At 34.7% G+C, this 20,919-nt stretch overlaps 1 protein-coding gene across 10 annotated transcripts in view; it reads right to left on the reverse strand.

Moving 5' to 3' along the window:
- USP34 (ubiquitin specific peptidase 34) overlaps positions 1 to 20,919 on the reverse strand; it is a 131,187-nt gene that overhangs the window by 83,747 nt on the left and 26,521 nt on the right. For all 10 annotated transcript variants that reach the window (XM_035322425.1, XM_035322427.1, XM_035322419.1 and 7 more), the window contains 4 exons: positions 20,646 to 20,795; positions 16,414 to 16,481; positions 9,367 to 9,559; positions 3,616 to 3,677 (listed from right to left, as the gene is read on the reverse strand). In XM_035322425.1, the coding sequence (XP_035178316.1) occupies positions 3,616 to 3,677; positions 9,367 to 9,559; positions 16,414 to 16,481; positions 20,646 to 20,795 (473 nt within the window). The remainder of the gene's footprint in view (positions 1 to 3,615; positions 3,678 to 9,366; positions 9,560 to 16,413; positions 16,482 to 20,645; positions 20,796 to 20,919) is intronic.

Here is a 20,919-nt window from a genome sequence, read left to right on the forward strand (position 1 = left end):
CTTCCAAAAAACATTCATACACGTGGTTTTGTTTACCATCCTGCACTCTCCTATTTGACACTCCACAGGCTCCAAAAACAACAATCAGACAACACCTTGCATATTTGTTGAACTGCTACATATGCCACTAGATAGCTGTACGCCACTAGAAAGAAACATTAGTGTTTCTAAAACTGTTTTTTCATGATTAGTGTTTCAAAAAATACTGCACTTTTTTCAGAGAAAATCTGAGAAGGTCTCTGGAATATGGAAACAGAGGGAGGGAAAGGGATGTTTAAATCATGTTGCCCTAAATTCGGTTGGTGAGCCTAGGTAAAATATGAGAAAGCAAGACTTAACACAGGCTAAGAAAACAGTAGTGAAGGGGAAAAAAAATCACAAAACTCGCAGTTTAATATCTCAATATATGAGGAAAGAGAGGGAAGAGAAAGAAGAAAGCCTAGATCTTTTTGTTCACAGGTGAAAGAAATTTTGGACACCTGAAATTACTTTGTAGAAAGCTTTTAAGCGAGGGCAGTCAGGTTTTCAAATGAAGAGGGAGGTCATCTCAGCATCAACCTGAATCCTGAAACCCAAATACTTGGCTGCCTGCCAAGTGCAACGCACAACAAAATCTCTCTTTATACCTGTTATTTTCACAGACCGGCAGTCTCCTCATTAAAGAAAAAAGAATAGGTCTTCTTCTTATGGTCTAAATAGCACAAAAAAATCTTTCCGTCTATGAAAGGAATGATCATTTTTCACTAACTGACATCGGGAAAATAGTTTTAGGAATCCCTATTCAAAGACCTGAAGACTCTTCTGTTCAATCTCATTATTTTTAGCTTCAGTAGATTTCATACTCTTCAGTACCTTAGATAGTGCTGTGATGCCAAACTTAAGAGCCAGGAACAGCTAAATTAAAGGTATCTCTCTGTGTGATAGTATGAAGCTGAGCCCTAAGACACTGCACAGAACTGGACAATATGCCTACTAAGTCAGCACAAACCCTCACTCTGCAGAAGACGGTCAAGTAAACTAAATCTCAAAAGACATGCAAATACCTACAGCTAGAGAAAAGATTTCCCTATCTTAGCTTTCTGCTGCTTTCAAGTGAAAGTTGTGAAATCCAATGTTTTTCCTAGACAGAAAATGCTTTAGCTGCCTTTCCACAGAAAAATTTGCAACCCATGCAGATAAAAGTGGGAAGCTACTGTTGCAAAACATTTGCTAAAAAATTCTGATGATACTTCTAAACAAAAGGGAAGAGCTAGAACTAACTCATAGCTCTTTTAGAAAAAATACAAAAAGATACCTCCCGCAAACCCACCTTATCAAGATACAGAAGCAGAAATCCCAAAGGTTGACAGTTCCAAATGCATCTGGAAAAGTCAAAACACATAATGGGGATGACCAGACATAATGGAAAGCATCTTCCTTTGACAAACCTGCAGAGGCTACAAAGGTACAAAACAAATCTTAGACTTCCTTTCTCCTTTGACTAAGTAAAAAAAAAAAAAAAAAAAAAAAAAAAAAGGAATGAAAAGCTTTCCTTTTGCTGCTCATTCAATCACTGCCAGCTCTGTAAGTGTTTTCTGATCCAAAAATTTCTCATGAAGAGAGTCTCTAATGAGAAGGAAGCTTTGTACTGCAGCTTGTTCAAACTGCAGAAGTAAGACATGTTCCCCATCCTTCTGCACCAGCCTTTTGCAATTATTTGGCCAGCAAAATACCATGATAAGTGATTGCAAAAGACATGTGAAGACAAGCAGCAACACTTGATATTGATTTGTTCCCAACTTTTCAGGTAAAACATCAGAATGACTGGAATTCAGATTAAAAAAATCACATGCTACAAAAGTGCAAAAGGTCTTCTGTTCGTGATGCATTCCTTTCAAATGACAGGCTGTTTACAGATGCCCTTGCCAAGAAAGTAATATCTCAAATGAGAACTTGACTATTTCCTTCAGCTTTAAGATAACTCTGATCTTTTTGCATAGTACATCTGCTCTACTACAGGGAAATTAAAGCACCTTGCTACTGTTTTCCTTGTTAGCGTTCCTTAATTAGTTACTACTTGTTAAAAACAATTTCATTCACACTGTACTTCAGAAGATAAAACTAACCAAGAATCACCCCAGTTTCAGATTTTCAACATAAAAGAAGGATGGGAAAAAATGGCTAAAACTGAGATTTGCCTGTCCCACTGTAACGATACACCACAACTGGCAGTACAATACTGAAAATACCACAGCCAACCAAGCCACCTCACATATTCAATGTAGTTCTTAAAATGCTCATTTTGCATAGCCTAAAAGCTAGTTATACTCCTCTAATATTTACTTCTACTGCTACACGACTAGTGGCTTTGGAAAAAAAAACACTCCTCGCAGGACACAAATAACAATCTTTGTTAGTAATGCAAATCTTTGGAAGTGTACGTGAGCTTAATGAAATTACATTCAGGTCTCACCAGGTCATAAGATATTTCCATCATACTTGCAGAGAATTATTTTTTGTTTCTTTTTGTTTTTCTGACCCTATGTATCAAAATTAACTTTTAAATTAATGGATAGCATGGACTCATGCTCACCTATTGACTTAATGATGAATGACATGAAAAAATTTATTTGAAGCAGTTAATTGTTTTGTATTCTCAAGGTATTTTCCTATTTTTATGGAAGCAAAAATGTCCTACATTCTGATTCTTTATATTAAAAATATCATCCTATTACCACTTTAAACATTCAAGTTGCTATTTACATGAAATCTACGGCATTGTGCTCTTGACTGCTGCTACATTTGAACAAGCAGGTGTTAAAGAAAACCATCTATAGTAGAACTACCCACATAAAAAGCAAGCCAACTGCTGCTGTAACAGGAGAATGTGTCTCCAGTGAGACAGATAATGCGCATGGATACAACCCCCAAGATAAATATAAAGAGTATATCACAAATAAAATCCTAGGTATCCTTTAAATAATTTGCCGATTATTTCAAAAGAATGGTTATTTCAACTTCCTAAAGACATAATTTTGTCTAAATCTTAAGCAGTTCTAGCATTAATTTTAGAGTTGTTACAAAAATAATACATTTCCTCATTGGAATACAATCCCACACATGAAACTTCACAAAGATTTATAGGAGTCTTCTTTAGAATTGTTAAACACACCTGAATTACACAAACATGGATTTTGAAGAAAAACAACAAACAGTTCTAAAAGCACAGCCTCAGAGAATTCATGGAAAACTAATAACGGGGATAGGCGCCAGTGATGGCCAAACAAGCCTTATTTAACCAAGTAATTAGGAGCATTGTGATGATGGCAAAAATACTACTTGCATATGAGTTAGCTAGTTCTTATTTATACATGATAACTGTTGTGTTTATTATTTCATGATCTACATTTTCCTAAAGGTTACTTTATCTATTACCTTTTAAAAAACAGTAAAAAATATATATATTTAGAAATATTTTGAAGTAACCATTTAAAACCTTTTATTACACCCTGATTAGAGTATTTCTGATAACACCCCAGATTATCACTACTCCCCACTGGGTTAAATCCATAACAATACAGAAGAACCACAATCAGACAGATCACTTACAGTATTCATAATAATGTTCCTACTTACGTTTCTGTGTCTGAAACTAATGACTCATTATTACACACATCATTGAAGGTATGAAGTTGATTCTATAGTTAGAAAAAGGAAGAAAAAATTAAAATTTTATCTAAATATTTTGCAACGTAGTTCTCTTTAATAAGTAATATTAGTGACAATAAACATTTTTTCTAATACTTTCAATGTTTTTAAATACAACTCTTTGACAAAAATTGAAACAACAGGCATTCTAGTAGGCAAGAAGGATTTTTTTTTGTTTTTTTTTAAATCAACCTTTCTTTCATTAAAACAATTAAATGATGTTAGGAAACTCTGCCCTCTACAGAAATCAAAGCAAGGCATCTAGCAGTAACTCTGCACACAGGTTTTTACGAGACATGAAACTCACACTCCGCAAAGTAATGAGTAAGGTTGAGTCCCCCATTATTGTACTGTAAAGCTTACTACAACAGCAAGGATTTCAATACTGATAATGTGATGAAAGAAAGCCTACAAAATTAGAGAGTGAAAATTACAAAAGACTGTATATATAATGAAACTTTTTTCACTATGTCACAAAGAAATGAAAAGCCTGTTAAAGGATTACATCTTACACACTAATCATCCCATGTTTACACAACACCTTAGCAATTCATGAACCCCAGATTTTTGTGGTTGTATACTAATTGGAATTTTGTTTAGGTTGCCAAAATTACTTGTTAATATCCTTGAAAGTTCAAGATTTTGAAAAGCTGTAGGTGATAGTGGTTGTGTAATATGAGACAGAATAGCTTGTGGGGATTGCATCACCATTTATTAAAGTAAAAAAAGTTGTCTTTAAAAGTGAGAGATGTTTATCATCATTTGAAACTTAGGTCAAAGCAGCATGAGAAATTTGGACCGTTACAATACCTGAAGGTTATGATGGAGGAGAGTGAGAGTAAACTAGGAGTACCGGGAATTTTAAAATAAAAGCTACACACAAATTTTATTCACATTTTGTTGAAACTACAGGACCTAAATTTTAAAAAACATTTAAAAAATTGTTATGCACCTTTAAACATTTAGAATTTCTCTAGTATTTGGAAAGGCTTTTCACTTTCTCTGGAGATGTGCTCTCAAAAGACCATGAAACTGTTATAACTCTCTACTATGCAACTTGGCATAATTGGCTGAAATCACACTGGTTTTCTTCCAGATCTGTAAGCCTAAGGGGTCTTTATAGAAAATCCTAATTTCAACCCTCAGAACGAACTTTCCAGATACATAGATGACTGTTACCAATTCTTTACATGCATATGATATTTTTAAACGTTTAAAATTACATAATGAAACTTATTGGTAATCTTGTCATCAAAAACATTAAAGACACAGGAATGAAGTTTTTGAAATTCAAATTAAAGTTGTTGCCTAACTTCTTCAAAAAAGTTATTTGTTTCTTTCTTGAAACAACTCAAGTTCACGTGCTCTACAATTCTGCTGAGTTAATCTCCTTCAGACTGTAGAGAAAGATTTATTTGTGCCTAACCTCAACAATTTTAAAGTGAAAAAATGTTTTTGAAGAAGTAAAATTGAAAATGAATTAAAATTAGTGAGACACGAGAGCCTGATTACACCATTATTATAGATAAGCTATTAATAGATTTTTTCAGATGAAATACATTTAGGAGTGGAAAAATACATGAACAGAACGTAATGAACAAATTGTTATGGCTGATTAGAATTGGGTCAAATAAAGAAGTGAAAGGTCACTGGTATTTCTGAAGACTCACACCCCATCTGAAAATGTTTTCAAAGGTATCAAAAAGTGAAAGAGTATCAAAGTATGACCATTATCGATTTTAAATCTGTGGTTGTGTGTTGATCCAAACTTCCAATACAAAATCCTTGTCCAAGAGAATTTTGATGAAAGCTTTTCTTTTTCATATTTGCAGGTTCAAATAATTTATACAACTAGTCTTAGATTACTGGCACAACAGTGCAATACAAAGTACCTGAGGGATAGTGCCGCACCACCTTAGCCTCACCCACCTCCAAACCTTTTTTTGACTTCATTTAGTTACTATGAAATGCCAAAGAGAGTAACATACTCTTACAATTCTGCAAGATATATGAAAGATTGCAAGAAAACAAAGAGGCATCTGCCCAGACACTCCTTAATCTAACACAAACGTGTTAGTTACAAAGTACAACAGCGGAATGAAGTTTTCAGAAAAGAACAAAAAGGAATCTCCCTAGCTACTCTTGTCTCAAGACCCAGGCATCAAAAGAAATTGCACTTTCTACATAGGAAATTAATGCATGAAGAATGAACATGCAGTGTGCAAGTTTGTACTGAATTTATTCTGGGAAAACCCTACAATGTTACCTTTGTATTTTCACTAATTCACAGAAATAAAAATGTGTTGTAAACCTGGAAAACAAGGATGCCCAGATCAGTTATGAGAATTCATTTTCACATATTTAAGTTCATCTGTAACTGGAAGGACATGAAAAAAAAGAGTCCTATCTGTGATGCAATAGTAAAGAGAGAAGAGGGTATTTTGGAACTGAACCACCTCAACTGATGGATGACTGGGAGATGAAATTGAAAAGAACCAAGGCAACAAAAATAAAAGTCCAGGTATATCTTGGTTTACACTTTGCTGTAGTTTTCTGTAGCTATTTCCAACTTGATATTCAACCAGTCAAGCTTCCACTTTGCTAAAATTAACCTACATGTGCCTGTCTTCAACCTTGTTTTGTAAATAAGAACTTAAGCCAGATGATATGACACATTATGTATACACTATTCCCTCAAGAGAGGCAAGTCTATATTCGGTGGTAAGCAAATATAATCTCTGTATGCCATACAGCATGTATTCTGTGAGTCTCAAGAGGTTCCACGAAACTGAAAGTTTTAATTTTAGGACTGGTGGTCATGTTAGCAGTTAGGCAGGAAAAAAAAATCTCTTGGCAGACACAAATCAACACCTCCATGTTAGAACACATGCATCTGTTTAGATTCATTTCTGGTTTTGGTCAAAAATTTCCCTCTCCATAATGATGGCAAAAGTATCTTTATCTTGCAAAAGGAAGAGTTAGGCATGCCACAGGACTTATTTGATCTGCTCTGTATTAGTCTTGATCCTGTGAGTGAAGTTAGAAATATGTATCCGAGTCAACTTTCCATATGAATAACGAGAAGATATTATTCTTTGAAATAAAATGTATATTTGAAAGTTCACACTTTTGAATATTTTGCATAAAATTGCACTACAAGTTTTCTTTGAATCTTCACATCTATTTGAGAAATGAAGTGACAAATTGCTTCAAGGCTAAATTCTCAACTTTAGGCAAATGGAAGTCCAGGAAAGCAAAATATTTTTCAGTTGCAGTTATCTTGGTTCTAAAGTCGTAAATATATAACAGGAGGCTGAAATTGTGCTGATTGAGAAGAACACTTCAATGAAATTACTTTGAAAAAGTCTAGCCATCAAAGACATGAACAGAAAAAAATATCAAAAGTAGTAATGAAAGTACATCAGTAGTAGAGAAGGTGGTCTGAAAATACTAACTAAACTGACCTACATTACGTATTTGTAAGCAGATTTGCTTGCAAAGAGGACACAAAACATCAGTAAAGAAGCAGTCAAAATTTCTGTAAATTTTGGTTCAAATTTCACTCTCAAAGTTGCACAAATCTGGCAATTAAAATAGTTCCAGGTAAAGCATACCAAACAAAGTAGAGCAAAATTCAGAAGCCAAACAAGAAAAAGCAAATGATGCTTCCAAAGACATCTTCCTGAGATCTTTTTTTAAAAAGAGAACCAAAAAAGAGAAGATTTGTATTTGAATCAGAAAGAATAATGAACTGTCAAGAGTTCCAGAATAGTTTAGAGACTATTCATGTAAAAAACTCAATAGCTTATTAACAAACAATATTCCAAATGGATTTTATTTTTTTGTGTGTGTGCGTGTGTGTGTGTGGTTTTTGTTTGTTTGCTTGTTTTTACAAGCTGAAACCTATTTGCTTTAATCTAAAACTGCTGTAGAATATTGCTTTGGGTAATACATACCTGTTATTAAAAATCTCACTTTTACATTATATATCATAATATTTAACAACTGTAAAATGTCAAAGTGTAAAAATTTAAAATTCTGCTATTTCACACTCCCCTAAAAGACCTATATGCATGAAAAATAAACAAACTGATACATTCTCATTTTCAGACTTTCTTTTGGTAAGGATATACAAAAAAGCATACAGTGACAGTTGAAGGACAACTGTACAAAACTGAAGTACTTACAGAAATAAAAATCTAATGTAATTGGAACTATGCAAACATTGGAAAATTTACTTTTAAGTCAATGATACTCAAAATTATATTTTCCAAAATTGCACAAGATTAAAAAAAAAGATAAAGAGGAGAGGAGGGAGGGATTACTTCTATGTCCAACCAATGGACATATTTTAAAAATTTATCTACCACATATTATGAAAGATCTGTAATTGTATAAACAATAAAGGACATGGACATAAAAAGTCTAAACAAAAATATATGCCGTATTTCCACCTAAGACTTCATCAACTCAACTCATATTTTCTTCTTACACAGAAGGAATCCAAAAATTCAATTTACACTAATTAACTAGGACAGAAAAATACAATTCAGACATTGAGTATGCAATATATAGCATTTATGTAAAGTCATGTAAATTACTTATGTATATAAATTACATATACAGTAACAAATACATGTTGTCACTATTTCTTCTAAAACTTAAATTTCTCTGTAGCTTGCTTTAGCACCTCCGCTGGACAAACTGCATTATATTCTCATTTGTATAAACATGAAACTGAATGGACAATGGATTCAGATAACTTGTCTTGTATTTACTGACACTCAGTGATGAAGAGAATCACTGTGTGATACTATGTAATCTGTTAAAACAGAGATGATTAAATGTGCTCGGAAAAGACTACAAAACTTAAGAAGAGCGTGTTTATCCATTCTAGTATAGTTTGTTCCTATTCATCATTTTGTGCATTAAGGCAGATAAGACAATATGACCTATAAATCTTAAATACAAGAGTGTCAGCAAAACACAAAATTGAAAATGCCCAGGTTAATAAAAGAAAAGTTTTGAAGTTCACTTCTGTCCCTGTGTGACTATAATGTGTATGTAGGAAACAATGACAGAGAAAGGATGCCCAATGTACTTTGACTAGTGCCATGTGGAGCATTTCCATGGGAAAGAGAAGCGTGGGGGTTCTGATTTTAATCTATTTCTATTTAATACTATTTGCATTTACCTATTCAATTCCATCTTCTGCTAATTGATGTAAAAACGCACTCTCTTGAGAAACAGACTATACTAAACAAACAGGAAAAAGAGGTACGTACAATTTGGAGAAGTGGCTACACTACAGTCAAGACACTGTAAAGGTAAAAATCAAAACAGACTTTTGTAAGCCTTTGTAAGCAACAAATATAGCCATGTCAAGGGACTTAATTTCACATACCTGTTGCAAAACACGGTTATAATACAGTTTTGTTTAGAATGGTAAATTGTTCAGGAAATGTGTTATAGTTCTAGATACTGCAAAACATAGACATGTCTTAGTCATATCTCTCAGTGCACCTTATATTCAGAACCACAACTGTAATCTCCTAAGATTGCATATATGAGGACTCTCTTGTTTTCACACTTTAGAAAAGCCCCCGAAATAAGTCAGTAAGGTAAAACACAATAGAAACATTATTTTTCTAAATATTTATATTTTTAAAAAGTTCTTACTGTTATTTGACTCAGCCCAGCCAATCGCATTGTTAGAGTTGGAGACATAAAATATTTAAATGCAAGATCAAGACTTTCTTTATCAAAACACAAGGCTGTATCCAATGGTTCTTTAACTGTGCTCCACATTAAATCTGCCATGTTCCGGGCTGCACTCTGTCTCAACTCCTGGTCTGACAGTTTACATAAATACCTGGAAAAAATTAAAAATGGAAGAAAAGAAAGGGTATGATTCAAACTAGAACAATCCTAGAACACCATCTTGATTATAACAAATATGCATTTCCAAAAGCTGTAAGAGTAATGAGTTAAAATATCACTATCAATAAAATCTCAGAAGTTGACAACAATGAAAAAAAACACTGGGGAAGAACAGAATTATGTAAAATACATTAAAGAGGAAATACATTTCTGACTTTAATCCTCTTCAAATTTCTTTGTTGAAAAAACAGATACCCACAAAATGACATGGATCCCACACAGCTCTTTGGAAATGCAGATTGGAAGCCTTCAGTATTTTGAAGTTTCGGCTACATCCAACCTAGATTTAACTATGAAGAAATGTGTTAAAAATCCATTTGTTTGACAGCCTAAGTCTGGATCTATCCTTGGAGACTGGACAAATATATGCAAGAATCTTTTAAAATATAAAAGAGATATTAAACTACACTTAACTAGATTTATACACCATTCCTTTGCGTTTGCGTTGTATAAACATTAGTAAATTAAGAAAATAAAAAACACAGGCCCTGATTCTTATTTAGATTGAGGCCTTTTTTCACAGCTCTTGTGTAGTGGCCTTAAAATAAACACACTTCAATGATACTTAACATTGTCAAACATAGCAAAGAGACTTCAGCGCAAATAATCAAAGACTCTGGATCTATGACAGGAACCACTGATAAGTAACAGAAGGACAAGAGACGGACCACTGGGGGCCATCGTAACCAGATTCCTCACTGTTATTAATTGTAATATTTCTTTTCTTATGTTGAGCTCTGGAAATCAGATAATGGCAAGGAAGTAATGCTTCTGTGCTATGATTCCTAAACAAAAGAAAAAGTGGCAATGAAAAGGCATAACTTATTTAAGAAAGTTCAGCAGCAAACCCAACCTAGTCACCTATTTCTAATCTACAGACAGGTGAGAGGATTAGAAACACTGATGAAAAAATTCATTGGTCTGTGTTACCAAATGTAATCGTCTCAACTATCAGTAACCTTGGACCATCTCTTATCTCCGCATTTTTACATGCAAACTATGATCAGTCCTGGTTCCCAAACCTTTTCAATCATTATTTAAGCTGTGGGCGGATAAATGCCTTTTTCCAAGATGGGAAATGCCATATTTCTGAGGAAGCACGTCAAACTTGACCCTACCTCAAAGTGAAACTGCAACTGAAGGGAAGCCCACATATGACCAAAGCCTTTATTTCTGGTTAAATACTGGCACAAGCTTCCTAGAGAAGTGGTTGATGTCCCATGCCTGTCAGTATTCCAGAGACATTTGGACGATGTCCTCAACAACAGGCTTTAACTTCTAGCCCTGAAGCGGTCAGGCAGTTGGACTAGATGATTTTTGAAGGTCTCTTCCAACTGAACTAGTCTACTCAATTTTATTCTAGAATGCACATTAAGTCATACTTGATGGTTTTGTCAAGATTTCAGAATATCTTGAAGATGTTAAAAGAAATTAACAAATCCTCACTTTACATATAACAGATAAAGAGTGCATGTGTGTAACAGGCATGGATCAATTTACACAGAAAGAAGGATGCTTTTGAGGCTTCACTGCTTCTCACTAATGAGGCTATCACCTGAAACCCTGCTTACACTAGAAAACAACTATGTCGATATGGTTAATGTAACAAAAGTCTCTGATTATTATGCAACAGTATCAATGTAAGCCCACTTTTATTCATAAAACTTACACCGCAGCAATACTTTTAAGGTTCTTTTAACTTATTTACTGTATTTAGTCTAAGCTTACATCAGACCTGTGTCCTGTTTTCTGTACTATATAATTGAGATAGAATTTTTAAAATCCCACTTTTATAACTTGAAGTACAGTGTAGGTGCATTTTCAGAGGTACAGAAGTACTCCAACAGTACAATCTGCTTTGCCCAGGGTCTAGAGAAAGCTACAGAGAAAGAGCACTTTTTGTTTATTAATTTGCACCCTTTCTGAGCTCTTTTAACGTAACTGGGTTATCCTAAGAGTTAAGCACAGTATAGCTGTAGAATCACAGAATGGCTGTGGTTAGAAGGGACCTCTGGAGGTCACCTGGTACAACCCCTTCTCAACCAGGACCACATCCAGATGGGTTTTGAAGATACCATACTTGCCTTTAGAAGTATAAATGGATCTACATTAGAAAATTTATTGGCACTATTATGCTGGTCATAAATTAAATATGATCAAGTTTTTATTACCAGGATTAAATCTGCTGAAACTTGTAAAGTATGCTAAGCTTCATTTTGGTTGCGGAAGGATACAGTGGCCTAAGCCTGTTTCTATCAGTAAATTGGGTCCATTTTTTGCTTTTACTGGTATAACTTAACTTTTAACAAAAATGAAATCTTTAGCTAGCACTGGCAATTAATACACATATTGCCTTACACTGACTAGCTGTAAATTTGCTGCACTGCTTTGCACAAGAACAGTGTCACTGGAGCAAGACAAAAGGTCTGGTCAGCCCAAAATAGACTCTCTAAAAGCAGATGAAATATTTATCCCGTATTTTAAAATAATATATAAAAAAAAGATGAAACTATGTACTACTGTGAATTCATTTCTCTCTTCCTTTTATACTTTTGGCTTTCTCATTAACCTGTGGCCGTTAGTTTCACAATTGCATTTGCATGAAAAACAAACTTCTGTTAAGCCTGCAACCTGATGATTGCAGTGGATGTTCTCCTCTTTTTATTTTTGAAAAACTGTATAATCATTCCCTATTGCCTTCATATTGTTGTCTTCATATCACTCATATAACAGCCATTTTTGTCAAAAAAAAATTAGACTGCCTCTTTATGACGGTTTTTGTCTACCTGCTTCGTAACCCTTGCTATCACCACAGTAGTTGTCGTTACCTTTGTGAAGTGGAATTAACAGAACATACACATATATACATTAATTTTTAGAAGTTTTAGTCTGCTGAAACTATTTAAAGTTGCTGTATTTGGGGACAGAGTTCAGTTTTAAATGTGTATTTCCATTTTTATGTAACGCTTACAAACACGTCTCATGCATCAGGACTTTAGCTACTCAGCTGTGAAATAATCTTTTTTCCCATAGTATGACTCCTTTGGACCACAGCTACAAAAAGGTTATCGAGCCGAATGAGTCAGGGCTCTTTAGCGATACCAAGAATTAACTTAAGTGCCTAACTATTGTCTCCTGACTAAAAACTTCAAGCTTATTACAAGAGTTTTTTAATGACATTTAGTAGCAAAGAGTAGTCTTGGGTACTTCCATAAAATTTAAATTCTTAAGAAAAATATTTCTAAGCAGTAATTTGAATTCTTTCAGCTCCATTCGGTCTCACTGTATTGCACAGAAGCACTGTGGATCAACGATTCCATGTGGAGCTTCCACTTCCTCTGCATACACCAGCACTGTGCTTGTGCCCTGTTCTGAGACTAAAAGGCTAACACTGGAGAAACTGCCACATGCAATTTCCTCTCAATGTGTTTTAGCACAGAACGTCCCATTTCTTCCTAGCTGGGGCAGAGACACAAACCCTTTGTAAACAAAATCTCTCAAGATCAGTCTGAAAAAGGGACAGAGGAAGAAGGAAGAGGAGGAGAAGGGGTTAGAACTAAATACAATATTGATCAGTACTATTGCTACACATAGCTCTCTGATTTTACCAGAGGAACATTTAATAGGTGATACCATCTTGAAGTCAAAGAAAAAGGAGTTTTAGGTCTTTCCCTTCACACTATCCAAGACTTTCTAGTGGTTTATAGAAGCACTTACAATATCAGGCATACAAGTTTCTCTCTTACTTCTCATAAAAATGGACTTCACGGATAGCCTATTTCCTTCTCAAGGGCATAACTATCCATGAGACCCCATGTTTCAATCAAGTTTGCTGCTGAAAAAACCACTGTCCTCAAAATGACACTGTTCATAGCTACTGCTATCATGAAGCATCCAATATCTGGAATTATGTAGAACATCTCCCACCTCCGATCTTGAGGTGAAGTCAGCTGGAATCAACTATCTGTAAGTCTTGTCCTTCTTTTTATCACAAATAATATGATAATTTTATCATGAGAGTTTTGCAATTTGAAATGAGGAACTGTAAGTTATTGTGATCAAGAAAAGCTTCCTTCTGAGGAGGTCAGAAATACTTTGCTTCGTTATTGAAAGATGTCCTTTTTAACTTAAATCTTTTATTTCTTTCCTACACTACCCAAAAGCATGGGGTTTTCAGGCAGGATATAAATACTATTGCTCTATTCTAATTAATAGTATTTATTAGACTTGCTTTTAGTAGGAGCAATAACAACTTTGTTAGTCTGGCAATTTGGACTAACAAAGCTTATATCCTTTAGATGAAACTTCTCATGGAGGCATCTACCGTGTGGCCATTATCAACTACAAAGGGTAGATTTCAGTGAAGAGAAACATCTGGGCATGGACGGTAAACTGCATTTCTAGATGAGGGGTTTCCAACGTGCAGACAACAGGCCATTTCCAACCAACACAAGGCCCATGACTTAACGTGTATTTGTTGTAATCATCTTCTTATGAAGGTTCTAGCAGGAACCCATCTCTTTCAGATACTTTGAGTAACAGCTGACACCAGTAACATCCTCACTGACCACACATCCACCTCACTCCAGCATGGCGAAAGATGCCTCTGCAGCACTGTTGCCCCATTTGTCACCTGCCCTGGGAGAAGGGAAACACAGTGGCATCCAGAGCACATAGGAGGCCCACTCCAAAGTGCGAGCCGTTAATTAGAACTCCAAGGGCTCATTCTAGATTAAACCCCTCTCCAAGCTCTCTCAGTGACTTTGCAGAGCAGCAGAAGCTAATGCAGAATTTGTTTTAAAAGTGCTGTGTTGCTGTGCCCAGGGTTATGTTTGCTTTCAGATATGAAAGTGGAAGGCAGAGGGAGACCTAGATCTGTAAGCTTGACAACCAAATGAGGTGAGCTGTATAAGCCATTTTTTGCTGAAAGCATCTATGTTAACTTCTGTCCCCTGTAGAGGTATAGCAGTAAAGATTTTGTTACGTGGCCTCCCAGCTTCATGTCTCACTCCATAAGAACATCTTCACAAAATTTTGGACTTCATAATGTTGAGAAGTCCCAGATCTATCAACAATCAGTTGTGAAAAATGAAAATTGAGAGAACATCCTTCTCTAAACTGCTGGTGGTTTTGATAGGTGTGTCCTGTATCAATGTTACCTTTCTGATGGACACAAATGTATTGGTAGTAACATCAGACACCAATTTATGACAAGGAAGTGTTGACAAAGCACGTTTTAAATTAGATGCAAATATTTCACTAGTTAAAGAGATGAGGAAAACGGAAGAATAAAGCATTTTAATTTAAGTGACTCTAATTACATCTACAGTTACAAAATAGAACATGCTTAAAATAAGATGCCAAGCAAGGGAGAATTAACAGCAATATCTGCAGGGTGTTTTGTTCTGTCTCACTCAAGTTCCTTATTACCAGTCTATCTCTAATTGTTGATCCTTCAATGCTCTGTTTATTTTCCATACACTCCAAGAAGACAGTTAAGGTTCACAAACCAAATTCCCAAGTGCATCAACAACTATGGGTGGAATATGTACTGGGACAAGCACTTGAAGATCCCCTGCTTGCCCTTCTATGGCTGTTTTCCAGACTGTTTCATGATTAATAATTATTTTTATAGGACTTCAAAGATAACACATAAGTGTTAAAGGAGTGTGCACAGCTGGACTGTAACTCAAGAGTGATATATTTTAATAAAAGATCAGAATACTCTCCTGTCTGCTGATACAATTTTGGTAGAAACCATGTTACACCAGTATAGGCCTGTAGCCAAGCAAATAATTTCTACACTGTTAAACTTATTTACAATTAAAACCAGAACATTTTGAAGTATGAAACATAGTTCTGAGCCTCACTGCTAGATGTATGTTTTTGTTGCCAATGTAATTATTATTTTTTAAGTGTGCTTTTACACTCATACAATTAAGACAATGTAATCTGCAAGGCCATGTTTATTGATAACAGGGAAGTAAACTATGACCAGTGCAAGCACGTTTCTAATAGTACAGATACAGGAAACCCAAAGCCTTGGAGAAGTTGTGGGCACATGCAAGAGCAGTGGCTTTTTATGTTGTCTGCAGCAGAAAAAAATAAGTTTGGGCTACTAGCAGTGACCAGCCCCCACCCACCTCCAGGCAGATACACATACACCAGATAATTTCATCAGCAACTCATTAGATTCTTTTTCTATTGTCCTAAGAAAGACAATAAAAATAAACTGCTTGTATAATTAAATATCTTTATAAGTACTTTAATTTTAAAGTGTTCATGATAGGCAGCTTATAAAGAAAATCATTGAGACTGGATATATTTAGATACAGAAAAGTGCGAGTAGACTTTTGATCACACTTCAGTTCATGCCAGCTGGAAATACAGAACATAAAAATGCAAAGCAGTGTTAAAACTCGGAAGATGAAATTTCAGTGACTACCTAGTACTCTTCTACTTGTGTCACCTCAGTGTAAATTTTCACTGAAGTTATATAAAAATACCACAGTAAGAGAAATAATTACAATTGGTCCTGATATGACATATCAGAATGGGGCCCAATGTTGTATCAAAAATGCTATTCCCAAGATTGATCTGATTGATACTGAAATTAGGTAGATAGAAGGAGCTGCCCCAACTAACTAACTATTACCTTCATTCTCCTCATTGAAATAATACAAACAGAGCAATAACTTGAACAACAAACAAGTATGCAAACTGAAATTATAAATAGGTGCTATAAGAAAGCCCTCCCAGGAACAAATTCTTAAATTAAAAATTTACCTGATAACATAAGTCCTAAAGGGTATAATGTGCTGCATGACAGCAGGGATGTGTAGCCATATTCTGATCTATAATGCAAAAACATAAATAGATAAAAAATTCATTAATGACATTTAATAAGAATGTTAAGAATGAAATATTGTTGATACATTTGCATATGTGACCCCATTCTAAAAAAAGGCTTTGTTGTTGTTTTCACATGAATTTTAACAACTTGTTAATTTTCTCATTTTCAAAGCCATTAGCTGAAGAATGTGACTTAAAAACATGAGTTGCATTTTTTCTTCTAGTCATCCAGAAAATATGAACTTTGTATAAATAGTATCATACTGTCTGGACATCTCATTTCTGAATTTTCTGTAGTTTCTTCAGTAGGAAAACCCATTGCTCAGCCATGTGGGGTTTCTTTTTCCATTTTTTTCCTTTTTTTTTCTTTTCTTTTTCTTTCTTCTTCTTTTTTTTTTTTTTTTTAAGTCTCCATGAAAAATCTTGTTCCTTACAAATCTCTCCTAAATCAAGTAAAATCATTTGACTTACATTGATGTTTTGCTTCTTAGGATTTATATACCCTACAAAATAAAACTATGTTTTATAACCAGTGATTAAGAGCAGTTTTTTTTACTACCACATTTGCATTCCCATGTTTACCATACTGCCTTTACCACTTTTGCAAAACTGTATGCAGTAAGAAAATGTATGCAGAGAAAAACACCCTGAAACAGCTATTTAGCACTGCTGTGAGGAAAAGAGGACCAACCAAACTACTTACACAGGCAAAGTTAGAAGTTCCATCTGCATTTCAAAAAGGAATGCTGAGCCTGTTAAACCTGTTACAGAAAGACAACTACGTGCCAGGTAAGGGATCTAGCACAGATGAAACATTAGCAGCTGTTACTACTGACATAATTTTAATCATGAGTGCACACTTATGTTCTGAATAGCTAACACCAACAATCACTCAAAGATGAAATGCAGAAAATTCTGCATTATTCTTCTGGCTAGAAGAGAAAAATATTAGGCAGTAAGAAAACTGTATGGCCAGCATTTATTTTAAACATTTGTGGAATTAGCCAAATAGCTTTGAGTCAGTTCTGGAAAAAATATTTTCAGACTTACTTTTTACTCTGTAACTGTTAGTACACAATAACAATACTAACCTCTTTTGCAAGACAAACCTGCAAAATCGTCACGTTGCAAAAAAACACCACATTTGGAATAAACTTCTGATTCTACCCGAAGTCTCAAGAAGGAAAAAAAAAAAGGGGGTCTAGCATGCCAAATATAGAAAGTGTAACTAAAAGATTCTTGTGCTAGAAACAAGAATTAAGTAACATTTTGACAAGGAATTGCCATGATGATAAAGATACTATTGTATTCAAACAATTTGATTTGGAACACAACAATCTGCCATTTTCCATATGCAAGCAAGCAATCCACAAGGAAATATTTTTATGGAATAAAAGTAGTAAAGGGTTTTATAATTTTGTTTTCATAACTTTCATTGTTTATCCTATTTTTCACTGTATGTTAATTCAAACTTCTCAAGCCATTTCATTCATACAGATGTTTGCATTACATATGAATTTCATCCTCAGGATTGAATTGATAATTTTACATTAACAAAGGAAAACGTAATTTTCATCATGAAATCAAACCTAAATATACTAAATTAAATAAAATGACATAAATATAAAATAACATATAAAAATTGACAGAAATTTTTATAAATCCACAACTTTCATTAGACTCCACCTGTTAAGCTTCCACCTGCTTTTAAGATACAATATTTATTGCAACTGTTCTATCCTCGAGCTTCAGAGGTTCTTTCTTTTTTATCACTTGTTTTTTATAACGTAATTCATTTCTAAAACAATGTCTCTCTCAACAGTTTGTACTTCTGACTTATGACGATTCACACAGTAAAATTTAACAAACATTTTTGAAATTATCAGACTATTCCTATTAATTCTTCTCCACTGAGAGGGCAGCAATTCCTCCACAACATCAAAAATTGAAATAGTTCAGAATGAAGCAATGACAGGCTTTTCCAGGGATGTTTACACCCTCCACAGAACAAGCTGGAGGTCATGGATTTCTCTGCATCTGTTAGTTCTTTAAAGAGACCAACATAATGTCAGGTAGTTAAGCTGAGCAAATACCACAGAATATGAAATATGGGAAGAAAGGTGGAAACAAATATATGACTAAAAAAGAGAGCAAAGAAATACTCTTAAGAAGGAACAGTCCTACCACAATACATGTTGCTAAGAAAGCATCTTGCAGAGCAGCAAGTTGGAGAAAAACCAAGCCTGCCAACTAGACAACTCCCTGGGTGATGCAAATTGTGTTATATTACATTTGCTGGCTTTATTACAAACATAAACTTGTCTGATGAAGGCATTTACTCAAACTAGATTTGCTCTATAAAAAAATTCAAGCAAACATCTTTTCAATAATTTTTCTGTCCTCTATACAAAGGAAACACCACTAATAATAAACAAGTAGCTCCATTGCCCTGAACAATTTACTGATTTGTGCTAGTGGTCTTCTCTTAAATGAGCCTTTACAGTACACTTGATGAGACATACAGCATTCTTTGTGGAAGAAGCAGTGCAAGTGCTTTCCAAGTTGAATGTTACTGCTTGTTAGTAGATGATTGATTTGACTTTGGTTTACTGTTTCCAACTTCATCTATTTCACTTCCTGGAGCTTACTAAGCCTAACATTTTAATGAGAAGTGATTAGTCCATCTACACTACGGACTTACTTTGAAATATTTTTTGAAACATTTAAGGTAGTAGCTCAACAACTCATTTGTCCCAAAGATTTTAAATAATTCCATCATTACTACCTCTAATAATCTTTAAAATAACGGCTATTGAAAGACCAACTCTCGAGAGTTGGTGCTACTGTGAAAATGTATTTAACGGTTAACATAAACTAGTTCCTGCTTTGCACAAGGGTACCACATAACAATTGGTCTGCTCACAAATTTATATCAGAATCTATTTGTATCAGAATCTATTTCATTTAGAACATGAAAATCAGCTACAACAGTTCAACTTCCTACTTTGTCTCTCTGCTCGTTTTAACTTAATTGAGTTAGGACATCACAGGAGAAACTCAGCTGATATACTGGAGCAAGAGATACCAGCAGGTTGTGCCAACAACAGCCAGAGATTAAAAAAGCCCATCAGGTTATCACCTGAAAGCTCATCAGATCCTACAGAAAGGGCCAAAAAACCTAACTTTACAGTATAACATAAAGAGGTGCTGCAGCAGTCCTCCTGTCTAGGATTACAAATACTGAGCACATCATGGCCTTACTCATTTGTTCTCTGACCTACAAGTAAAGAACCATTACGCTAAAACGATCAGGAAGAAGTGATATGATCACCAACGCTGGCTTTACTTCAGTGATTAGTTCCCTCAATGCAAACATCATCCTGGCTGGTCAGGAACGGAACAAGGAGGGAGCAAAGATGTGTGGAAGCAAGGATCTGATTTTAAACATTTAATACTGCAATGAGCCAATATGAAAATGATGTTAACCTCACTTTGTACAAGGCATAAAAAGCTATTTATTTCCTTTACATCCGTATGTAATGGGACAGGACATGACTTCACATTCACATTATGCTAACTCTTCTTATGTCCTTCTTCAGAAAGAAGTTTTAATTTCTATTACTGATCTCCTCTGAATCTCCACTAAAATCCATTCATAATTCTTCTAGTAAAAAATTGCTATTATTCCAAAAATGAAACCAAGAAGGATATTGATTCTAAAACTAACTGAAAATAAAACACAGCTCTCTCTAAACTGCAAATGTGTATAATGATATAAAATCACAGGAAACCGAAAGGAAAATCCCTTGTGCCTCACAGGAAATAGGTAAAAAGTTAATATAGCCTAAAACAGCTTAGAATATTTTCATGACACAACTTCAGGAACAAAAATGACATCTGAAACTGTCCTTACAGGTATTTTCTGAGGCTCCTACAATCCTGATGTCTAGGAATGATGAAACGATCCAAAGTTGCAAAATTAATTACGTGCCTACAGGAGATATATAGCATTTGGATGGTGAAATGCTGCCTCAGTGGAGCATTCCCAACAAGGACAACTTTGCAAGGCTTTTCTTCCTTCCCTGCTCCTACAGTTTTTCCAGACTTCAGTCCTTTTACTTCTTATGCTGCGTTTAACATAAAAATAATGTCAAGACACTACTTACATTAGATACCACTGTGATAAATGCATGTGCTATAAGAAATGGCAGTGTCTCAGGGGTTCCGTATTCAAAACAATCCTTCATGAGGGAAAGGCCATTTTTTCCACAAAACAGACAAACATAGCGAAGCAAGTGCAATGGTACTTCTACATCCTAGAGAAAAAATAAAAAAGGAGAAGAATACGAACTATCAGTGCTGGATCCATTCAGATACACAGGAAATGCAAAATAAAATAACAATATCATAACACAAATCCATACAGAGGAAGCAATGTAG

Source organism: Oxyura jamaicensis, chromosome 3, assembly GCF_011077185.1.
Source record: "Oxyura jamaicensis isolate SHBP4307 breed ruddy duck chromosome 3, BPBGC_Ojam_1.0, whole genome shotgun sequence".
Lineage (NCBI taxonomy): Eukaryota > Metazoa > Chordata > Aves > Anseriformes > Anatidae > Oxyura > Oxyura jamaicensis.